Raw genomic sequence first — 11,692 nt, forward strand, 5'->3', positions numbered from 1 at the left:
TTTAGTTTGGAGCAAGACGTAGACTCTTGCCTGTGGGGATTTCTCTTTGGACGTCTCTTGATTGTTCTCTGCGTTGTGAAGTGTAGAAATAGAATGAGAAGTATTCTTAGTTTCACACAGCTTTTCCCAGAAACACTGCGGAGAGAAAGAAGTGGCGTCTTTGATGAAACGATAAGATGTCGCGGGGTCACAGGGGATCGTTCTCACAAACCAAATACCTCTGCGTTGTGCCTGAGATATTTCTGTAGAAATTGCCAGGGTTTGAGTTTTCAGGGTTGTGGCTCTACCGTGTACGTTCATCTCTACCTGTCTGCGAGCATAAGGAGCCCACTGACTGTAATGGAGTCCCGGGGTTGGAGGCGGGTGGAGAAGGAAAGTGCAGCCTACAGCAGACTTCCACTTTTAAACCTCCCAACTCCCAAACTGCTGCTGTTCGGCAGCTATGCAGCCGCCTCATTAGAATTTTTTACATTCCTCTTCAGGCAGCAGCACACTGCTTCTTCTCCATTCTTCATAACCCCGACTTTTGCGATCTGCAGGCCTCCAGATGAGGAACTCCATCAACTCTTATTAGTGTCACCATTCCTACGTTTGATCAATTAAATAAAAGCTACTCGAGGAGTCTAGTTTTTCTTGTTTTCAGCTAACCGAATGTGAGAAGTGGTCATTCTTCTACCGTCTGGAAAAGGAGACCACCTACGCTGTAAGCAGTGTAATTATCTTTTTCTTTTTTTCTTCTTTTTTTTTTAGAGGTAAATGGTCCTTAAGGAGTTGGACAAAAGCCTTCATTGTCAAACTTGTCCCACCCAGATAATTAGAAATAGGAACTGGTTTACCATCACTAACTATAAACTATGTCAAGGGTTTCAAGTGTCTATTGCTTCGGCCTGCTCTCCCACGTGAAACCCTGGTGGAGTGCCTTCCTGGATAAGAATAGGGGAAGAATCCGGGACGCCCTGCCGGAGATAATGCCGATGAATATATTCTGGCGCTCCTCCAGGGCTGTCTTCTCGTGTAAGGTCGCGAGTGAAATTCACTTTGCCAGTGGGGTAGCGGTGCCCACTGCTCACTGAACTGTGCCGCATTGATAGCGAGGGGCCCGGAGTGAGGGCAGAGCGACGGCAGCGGAGAACAATGGCCCAGCTGAACGTGGATACGGTGCCGCCGGATTTGTGAAGTCTCTCCGGCTACACGTGGTGTTTGCGTTGCACGCGCAGTCAGCTGGGACGATCCGCCGGCGCAGTTCTCACCTCATCCGGATCCGCTATCGCATAGATCAAAGCTCTCAAGGTAACAGTAGAAGAAAAGCCTGCGGTCGACGAGTCGCTACACTTGGACAATCAGTGCTGCACTTCTTCTTTCAGTATTTGCCCCAACATGCACCCCCCCCCCCCGATTGCGGTTGCGTGATGCTCACATTGCTCGTCTGCCAGCACGCCCGCCTACTTTTTTTTTTTTTCTTTTCTCCGCCTGAAGGTGTCGGGTTTGGTGGTTTGCTCAATCAGGTTTGCGCCTGGTCCTGAGCCAAATATTCCAACAGGAGCAGTCGGCAGGTGGGGGTGAAGAGTGAAAATGAGCGAGGCAGATGGAGACAGGGGCGTGGCGGAGGCGCTTTGCTACTTCTTCTGCATCTGCCGAGCATTCGCGCGGCCGCGGTCATGATTCACCTGGGCGGGTGAGCCCGAGACCTCAGTTTACCCCGGACTCCCCTACACTCCCACACGACAGGAAGTTGCGTCTGGCCACAGTCGGTGGATTTACTATCAGTGCAGATTCTCCCCCTCAGAGGCTCTCGGTCTGCTGAAATCTGGCTTTCTTTACTTCCCCATTTATCCTTTTCACAACTTCCCAAGAAATAGAATTACATTTTAGATGTTGGACGACGACATCAGCTAATTCCTCCTGTTACTTATACACACACACACACACACACACACACACACACACACACACACACACACACACACACACACATACACACACACACTACAACTCAGATGGTTTCTTCTTTTGTTTTTGAGGTGGTCCTTTCATCTTCCCCCCACTTCTCTCCACAGATGTATTCTCCTATTTACTCTCCTGTTTATTTGACAACTCTGTTTTCCTCGTTTTTTCCCAAATCCTCGTTGAGTCCTTGCTCCATCTCTATCACTCCGGCTCCCCACGCCTTTAATTCATCTGGTTCTGCTGGCAGACCTCGCATACACAACCTCAGTGCCAGGCAATTTTCAAAGACTTCACTGTGTTGGAATGGGGCCCCAGTTTTGCCCTAGCCAGGACAGAGGGACCTTTGTGCCTGCTGCCCAGCAGCTCAGTCAGCCCTCAGAGCCGGGGGAAGATTAGGAGACCGGGAGAGCCAATGGACTAAATGCTAGGGTGCCTGTTTCAAAGCCAATGGTGTCAGGCAAACAGCCCCTTAGCCCCATTCAAGCACGCAGTAATTACAAGCTTGTAGGGCAATCCTTCGCCGCCTTTGTCTCAGCTTTGGAAACACTTGCCCAGTGCGCTGAGAAACTTCATTCCCTCTCTGCATGGAGACCCAGGATGAAGGCTCTTTCAACTCTGGCGTGTTGTCCTTTCTCTCTGGGACACCAGCTCGCCAAGCCAAATGAAAGTACCCTCCAGGAGACCCTGGCTTTTCAGGAGGCCCTGCAGCCTAAGTGATGTCTTGATGATGACTCGGGGGAAAGACCCGCAGCCAAGATTCATGTCTGTGATTCATCACAATCATTTATCCTGCTGACTGACTGTTGTCTGTCCGCCACCTCTGTGTGCCGACTTATCATTAACACACACAACCTGAGTTCTCACAGAGGCGTCTTATCGCCGTCTGTGTCTCATCCATACAATTGGAGTGACTCACAGCTTTTGCGTCGTGTCGTCTGGCGTCAGCAGCTCCTCATTCACTTCCTTCAATCTCCATGAGGTCTGAGGTCAAAGTCCCAGTTACATAAAGTTAGACTCCTTCAATCTCCCGACTGAAGCCGTCTGGACTTGTTCGACCAACTCATGAAACAGAATCGCTGATATAGAGGCTGGCTGGAAAGGGCTGGAGCAAGTTTCACTTTATTTCCTGTCGGTCTCTCTGAAACATGCACTTCTTCAGACTCTCTGATCTAACTTTACTTTTATTCTGACAAGATCATGAAGCCATCCAGCAGTCTGTCTTTCTGTCTGCATCCATCAGCAGGGAGATTCGAGGCCTACTCTCTGTGTGTTTGTGTGTGTGTGTGTGTTTGTGTGTGTGTCAATGTGTGCACATGTGTGTTGAATCTCTCTGCTGTGTGAGAGAACGACACCTAAACACCCTAAAACTTGACGAGCTGTTCGACTTACATTCCTCTTCTATTTTCACTCTTATTCATGTCAGAGAAAGAGGGCGTCAGTAGGGCATGCATTTGTGTTTTTTTTTTCCTTAATTAATTAACACATTTTCATTAATCTGCCACAGACTCAATCTGCTGCCGTGCCCCAGAAGAATAGGCTGCCTTTCTTCGCGTGGTAGGAAATCCTCCCTGTGTGACAGATTGAAGATCACGGCAGAAACGCTTTCATCTTGAGTGAATTTTCTCTGGCTGAAGATTTCAAATGATCCACAATGGTTACGTAATGCCGAAGCATCTAGGTCACGGGTGTCAAACTCACTCTGTTCAAGGGCCACATACAGCCACATTCAAGTGGGAGAGGACAAGTGAAATGACGGCATAACAACCTTTAGGCAACACTTATCTTCAATGTAGAACGATATTAGCTAAAGTAGGAATCAAAACAACAGTCCTGATGTCATCTTGAATACAATGTTTTGATGATATAACGAGCTTAAGTCTGTTAGTTTTTTTCATTTTTTTTTTTCATGCAATACAAATTTGCATCACAAGATGGTGTATTGAGTTACTAAAGGGGGACAGTTAAGACAACAATGGCTGAAGGTCTTTGCTACCACACAGTGGCGCAGTCTTTGATACTCAATTACCCAATAGGAAACAAAGCAACTACCGCCTGAAAATAAGTTATAGTTAAAGCCAGGAGGGAGGCACACTGGAACAACATAAGAAAAGTTTAAGTTTACACGACAATTTCAAGTTAAAACTCGAGTTTTGTGCGTTCGTTTACTCGACAACAGTGCTCAGAGTTACTGACTGTGCAACTTTTTGATATTGCTCCGACTCTGTCTCTGTGTAAACGGAAGGAAACACACCTTTTCGGAAACACTGCTGCTGGTCAGGCACACCTCAGATATAGTAAATAGTTCTTCTGCACACGCGCATATAGACGGACAACAACAGTGTTTTCCTCCAGAGTGTCAATGACTCCCAGTCCATATTCTCCTGGAACTTTAGAGTTTTATAGCTGAGTCACCTGTGATAGCAGTCCAACTTGTTGTCTTTTTCAGCATTTTTGCCATTTCCGTGTAAACGGGCCTTGTTTTTAAAACATTGTGGTGTAAATGTGATATTTTTATGAAGCGATAATGCAACAATGATGCATTTTCGCTTGAAACTGGTATATCAGTTATCAGTATGAAATAGATTTTACGTAGTGACCAGTTAAACAATGTCAAGTCCATTTTTTCTGTGTTAATACAACAGAAATCTGAACAATGTAAAACTTCCAGAGAAAAATTGATCTTTTTCTTTTTTTTATAATACTCTCTGTGCAAGATACTGCGTCATTTTTCTGCATAAAACTTCAATACGAAAGATGTCAAATTTGGGCATGTCACAAGGATTTTTCATCAGGTTTTCTTTTTTCTTTTTTTAAACTTTGTTGCTTCTCACAGCACCTGTTTTCTGCAGGGTTCACTGTGCACGTTTTATTAAATTCACCTCCTATTATAGCTTAAAATTTGTTTAGCTAGAAATAAGATAGTCAGCTATTCTTATTAAAAGTAAAGGTGTATATATAATGTTGAATATTACGATTGTACAAAGTTGCTTCATGGGCATACATTCATGAATTCATTTCGGATTTGACTATTACATTTTGTATCAATGCAGTATTGAGCTCCTCGTGCAACATTTAACATCCCTCACGTGAAGAGCTTCTTCAGTACTTGTTTGTGGTGTTAAATTCTAAAACATTCTGAATCCAAATCAAATTATTGCTTTGACATTCTCTGGGGGGTTAGAGGAGGATATATGCCCGTAATTCTTCCAGTAAGATGGATAGCTGTGTGTTTCCTCACAATATTGGGCTGGCAGACGGCTTTTTTCTGCTGCATGATGCACACAGGTCTGGAGATTTGTTGTCAGAAAACACTCCTCTCTGTTTTGAAGTGAGGCCGACTGGAGACGCTTGCGCCCGAGGCATCTTGAAAGCTGAATCATCTGCAGGGCCTGGAGATTTTACTCTCGCACTCTTTACCGACTTTTGTAAATTGAAGTTGATGTATCAAACAGGAACATTGTCTTGGGAACATTTGACCCTTTTCTCAACCGGCTGCTCCACTGTGGTCTCGCTGCTGCTGCTGGCCTGTTGCTCTCAGAAAGGGTTTATCAGAATGAAGAGAATAATCCCAACACTTTTGAAGGTAGTGTAGCAGCCGTTGGAGTTGAGGTTGGTGTTTTGATGCGGTGTGAAGGTGGTTGTGCCGCAGGCCCGTCACAGTGGACTCATCGCTGGCCGCTAATGTGATCACAGCCACAGCCAGGCAGGGCCAAGAGAGTCGAGTCGTAATCTCCCCCAGTGTCTCACTGCCAAATTGGCCCGATTTGTCAGGCGGAGGATCATCACCCACTTTTCCAATGACTTTCAAAGGGCCTCTTTGCTTTTTGATGTGTGGCTTGGCATATTTGATCTCGATGACTACAAATTGCTAATGTTTGGCACGCGAGGAGACAGGCGAGCTCGAGGTCTAAAGTTCATGGATTGTTCTCCCTTCTCTCTATTAACTTGTCGACTAAGTCGTCTCTTTAGATGCTTTTATTTCCGCTTTTTTATTTTCCTTTCGAAGATGTTGCTCATTCCTCCGCGAAAAAAGAAGAAAAAAAAAGAAGACGACAACCATTGGTAACATCATTTTCTAATTTAGCTTAGATTTCCACGTTTCTCTTCACTGCTTATGCTGAAATTGCTTTCAAAAGTAGGATCCCTTATCTGAAATTGAACATGTCAGTAACTTTTTGTGGGCTCGTAAAAAAAGGGGAAAAAAAGCAGTAAAAAAAAAAAAAAAAAGCATTCCCGTTGTGCTCTGCAGGCAAGTCTGTGCACGCCGCCGCAGTATGTCTGACTTTCTGCACGGAGGAAACACTCGCATATTTCTGCAGACATCTTTGGAAACGTTACTCTAAATGATACTCTGTCGTATGAGAGACGATACCAAAATCCCGTCGGTAGACAGTCTGCAATCACACAGCTGGAATAATGTGGTGTTGACAATAATTAAGTGCGAGGCGCTTTGAGTAAGTGGAACAACGATGTTTGATTTTCCCACGCAAAGATCTTATTTTAAACAACATAATAATGTAGGACTTTCTATCCAGCTCAGGTTCATTTATTTCAACTCTTTTTAACCCCTTCATCATCCTTTTGAGGTCTAGTCACATCTGGTGTAAATTTAGATGAACAAATCTCAGAAATATTAACAACTTCTAGTTAATCGTTTGTTTTTATTGCAAATCATATTGTTAATGTAACACTTCCCGTGATATTGTGAAGCCCTACCAGAGCCGACGTCTTAAAACCAAACCCAGATCTCTTAAACCAGATCCACTCTGTAAAGTAGGCAAACATTCTTGCTTTAACATAGATTTGAACTTTAAACTTAAGAGTTTTTAAGTCCTTCTGGGTTTTTCAAACCTGACTAGGACTCATCAAAACATCCCAGACTCCTTACAGGCCGACACAGACTCTTTAGATAAGACTTTGGTTCCTCAAATCAGACCTGTACAAAAAGACTATAGTATCTTTTATGTAACTATTCCTGGTCACGTGATGGTGCAGTCCTATAAAACCAACACACTCATCACATTGCACGGAAAAACACACTTGACGTCTTTTTTTCTTGACTGATCATCTCCAAACTACACTGAAGATATTGTATCCAGACTCTTCTGAACCCAGACTCCTAAAAACACATTTGAATTCTTTACATCTTTTTAAAGTACACACAGACACATACTCTTTAAGAATTATTCAAGTCTGACGTTCAAACAAATGGATTTCTCAAAAGTTTTTGTACAAATCACTGAATGTTTGAACAGCATGTTGAATAATTGAATAACAGCCTTGTGATTCACTATAACGATGCCTTGGTGGATACTTCCCCTTTAAAACGAGACTATGTACTAACTGATTTCTCTTTTTCTTCCAGGGTTGTGTGTTCGGAGTGTGAAGAAATGCCGAGCCGCTGTAGTAAAGAAGCAGCATGACGCTCTGAAGAGGTGCACCCACTCTCATCACTTGTTGATCCAGACAATCAGATTCACTCATGAAGTCAGGGAGCAGCATCACATCTCCGAGGCCGCCATGTCCTCCTGCTGAGTGCCTTTAGCCTTTGGCACTGGTGCTATGACCAGCCTGAAGCGCCAGCCCATGGAGCGCACTGTCGGGGGTTCCATCCCCGCCACTGACGAGTTTTACACCCGCCATCTCCGCGTGGTCAACGGAGGGGCCGTGTCGGCACGCGCCGACAACGTCCACGGCACTGTGAGCACAGGAGTGCCAAAGATGGGTGTACGGGCTCGGGTGGCAGATTGGCCCCCCAGGAAAGACCTTCCAGGGGCCTTGTGGCACTCGTCGGCAGAGGCGGAAAACTCTAGCGTGCCCCCGTCTGGGAAAAGCCACATTAAGTTAGGCTCAATCCTGAGCCCTCAGGATTCGTCAATGCTGCGTAACATCCACAATACTTTGAAGAGTCGAACGCAGGCACAGGCGAACAACTACAGCCCCGACACCCGCTACCTGGCCCCGATAGACTACAAAGGCCCCGCACATAGAAATCCCCGGCAGAGGCGCGTTCGTCAGCGCAGCAACAGCGACATGACTATTGGTGAGATGGAAGGCAGTGGGGACAGTGGGGATGACTGGGGGCCATCGTCAGGAGCCAAGTGGTCTCCTCTTCACCGTGAATATGGCAGCACCTCCTCCATAGACCAACACGGAGTGTCTGAGGAGAGCTTCTTTGAAATGCTGAAGGGTTATCAAGGGGACAAAGTGGACCAGCGTAGTCCCGCTCCAGAGAAACTGGAGGACATGCTGAATGTTGGGAATAAGCAGTCCATCGTCGACCTTCAGGAGGACGTCCCAGACGGACAGCATTCCAAACCTAAGGACCGAGACAAGCCTCCAAAGAGACGCACCAAGTCCGAGACAGGAGGTGAGTCTATATTTCGAAAACTTAGGAATGTACGTGGCGAGTCGGACTCGCCAAGAGCTGGCTCCGACGCAGAGGACAGCCGGACGGACGACATGGGTCCTCCTCTGAAGCCCTGGGTGTGTCAGAAAGGATTTTGCCACTACGACGTCCAGAGCATGCTTTTCGACCTCAACGACGTCATTCAGTTGCGGCATTCGGCAGGAAAGAGGAAAAACACCACCACAGGAGCATCCGCTGCCGCTGTAGCTTCAGCTACCTCCACTCTGTCATCCACCCACAGCTTGCCTTACAGCTCCCCTAGTGGCAGCCAGGAGGAGCTCAGCTCCAGGGACAGTCCCAGCCTGGACGCGGGGGAAGAACAGAGCAATGAAATGCTGCTGAGTTGCCCTTGTTTCCGCAATGAGATCGGCGCAGATGGCAACGGGAGGCGCAGACTTGGGGCAGGTGGAGCAGGGTATCATGGACACGGCAACAGTGGCTCAGGGACTCTGTCCGGGGAGGGTAACATGTACGAAACATCCGTGAGCACACACTGCACCAACGCTGGAGTAGCAGTCCTTGAGGGACCAAAGGAGGGCCCCAGCGCACTCAGCGAAAAGGGCAAACAGTATATCGTGGAGCACGTGGATCTGGGGGCTTACTACTACAGGAAGTTCTTCTATCTTAGAGGTGAGGTGCCTTTAACTTCTTTCCCTACATGGACTTCATTGATGTCCAATGATTTTGAACAGATTTTACAGTAATTGTGCCACGTTTTCCTACTCATAGAGCACTGGAACTACTTTGGGATGGACGACGCGTTGGGTCCGGTAGCGGTTAGCTTGCGCAGAGAGAAGATGGATGAAGACAAGGATCATGGGCAGCAGTATAACTACCGCCTCATCTTCAGAAACAGTGAGGTCAGACAACATAGGGCTCATTTTGACCAGAACATTTCAACAGTGCATTTCTTTATACACTTTAAAGGTAGATATAATGAGTGGTGTTAAATGTATTTTTAGCTCAAGAGCCATGTAAAGTGCATTTTCATCTTGAGTGGGCTGGACCAGTAAAATAGTGCTACAATAACCTTGAGATTTAAACTTTAAAGTTTGTCTTTGTTATGATGCAGAGCATACCTGATGAAAATGTATATATTTCAACAAAAAACTAAGGATTACTAACAACAATGACTACAATCTCAACATAAAGCCAATTTTAATGAAACCTTCTGGTCCAAAATACAGTAAATTGTCCAAAAATCTTCTGCTATAACTGTTGCATTATACGTGTTTTTGGTGGTTTGGTGGGTTGGCTATGAGCCTCTTGCAGGCCCGTTTTTGCCAACGGGACTTATTTTTGGTCATATATATTTGGGTCATGTTATTCATTTCACCCGTCAGCGGCTGATCAGTAAATAAGGTGTGTGTGGTTCCGTTAGTATGCTTTTCGAGGAGGTAAAAACCAGTCTCATGTCTCATTTCTTATTATGCAACCAGCCCTGGGGCTCCTCAGCTGTCTCCCAATATCAGCAGCGTGTGAGGAAACCTCAGGAAGTACACTCATCCTCGAGCCTCCGAGGCCTGTCAACAACCTGAAACCTCAGTGTGCGGAGAACTTAACTTCTCTGTCCCAGTAAAAATAGACCGTCATATTCAGTTGCATAGTTTGCCCCCCAGTTCTTTCTGTTTGGTTACGGATATTAGGCCCCAAACTTTAGGCTTTGTGGTTGATTATATGGACAGGCTTTCCCAGACAGGGACCTGGAGGCATCTGCCTGAAGCTGTTTGTTGTGGATTTAAAACTGGACAGGTGCGTGTGATTAAGCCACCGCGCAGTAGACTGGAGCGTCCACCCGTCCCCCATCGTACCTTCCAAACAGAAGAAACACAGGACTATTGTGATGGCAGGCCCAAGCCTGCAGGAGAGAGAAAGTCTGCGTCCGTTCCAGCTGCTTATGATAGCAGTTGATTGAGTTCGTCCCACCGCCCGGCACAATGCTCACTCTGTGTGCAGAATGCTTCGACTGGCCCTCCCACCTCTTCTTCCTCAGCTTTGACTCATGATTGTCTTGTTGTTTCAAATTCTTTGAGGAGAAGCAAATACTACTTTAAAAACCCGCTGCAGATATTTTCTTCCCTCGCCAGTGTGACAGTGCAGGCATGTTTTGTTATCGGTGTGTTCATCTCCGGCAGAAAGTTCAAAGCACAGTCGAGATTCCTGGGGTTGCATTCCTCCTCACTGTAATCTTCTATTCTCCATCCTTCCAGTTGACAACCCTCCGAGGCTCGATACTGGAGGACGCAGTACCTTCCACCTCGAAGCACGGCACCAGCCGAGGGCTGCCCATCAAAGAGGTGCTGGAGTTCCTCCTGCCTGAGCTGGATCTATCCTGCCTCAGACTGGCCCTCAACACGCCCAAAGTCACCGAGCAGCTGATGAAACTGGATGAACAAGGGGTAATCACCCATATGACAACACCATTTTAATGACGGAGCTCAACGGAAACTCTTCGATTCTAATGTATTTCTTTCTTCTTCTTTTTTTTTTTTCCCTCACGGTGTTGTGGTGTCCCCAGCTGAGTTTTCAGGTGAAAGTCGGGGTGATGTACTGCAGAGCGGGCCAGAGCACAGAGGAGGAAATGTACAACAACGAGACGGCCGGGCCCGCCCTGGAAGAATTCCTCCAGCTGCTCGGGAGAAGGTTCGCCTGAAAGGCTTCACCAAGTACAGAGCCCAGCTGGACACCAAAAGTAACGACACACACACACACACACACACACACACACACACACACACACACACACACACACACACACACACACACACACACACACACACACACACACACACACACACACACACACACACACACACACACACACACACACACACACACACACACACACACACACACACACACACACACACACACACACACGAACGATGCGTCTAGAAAAGCAAGTACTTCCTTGCCAGTCTTTCCTCTGGAAGTTACTTAACTTTTAATTTAAAATGTGAAAGTAAGATCCTTCCTTTTGAATGGTACTTCGGATTTCCCTGATTCCGTAATACACTTAGAAGTTACTGTACACTCCTTGTTTCTATCTAACATCTCTTGATCCTGAAGAAAAAAAGACCAAATACAGATTTTTCCAATTTTCCAGCCGGAAGGACATGATGTGTTGAAACTAAACAATTCTATGGAACGATTTGTAAAAGAAAAGAGCCAGAGAGCTCATCATCATTATCATTAATTTGATTTAAATAGATGAATCAGAATCACAATACTTTTGTTTAAGGGCCCGTTTACACGACAACCAACAGCGCCCACTAGTGGCCCTAAATGAAGACTACATCATCTGCTGTTTCCACTCAATGAATATCATTTTCAAAA

At 46.1% G+C, this 11,692-nt stretch overlaps 1 protein-coding gene across 1 annotated transcript in view; it reads left to right on the forward strand.

Moving 5' to 3' along the window:
• The window catches only part of LOC308119394 (signal-induced proliferation-associated 1-like protein 1), a 45,793-nt gene that overhangs the window by 15,331 nt on the left and 18,770 nt on the right, over nucleotides 1-11,692 (forward strand). The window contains 5 exon segments of the mRNA XM_080479376.1: nucleotides 7,313-8,986; nucleotides 9,086-9,216; nucleotides 10,567-10,755; nucleotides 10,875-10,992; nucleotides 10,995-11,048. Coding sequence (XP_080335502.1) covers nucleotides 7,510-8,986; nucleotides 9,086-9,216; nucleotides 10,567-10,755; nucleotides 10,875-10,992; nucleotides 10,995-11,048 — 1,969 coding nt within the window. The 5' untranslated portion in view covers nucleotides 7,313-7,509.

Source organism: Lipophrys pholis, assembly GCF_963383615.2.
Source record: "Lipophrys pholis genome assembly, chromosome: 14".
Classification (NCBI taxonomy): Eukaryota; Metazoa; Chordata; class Actinopteri; order Blenniiformes; family Blenniidae; genus Lipophrys; species Lipophrys pholis.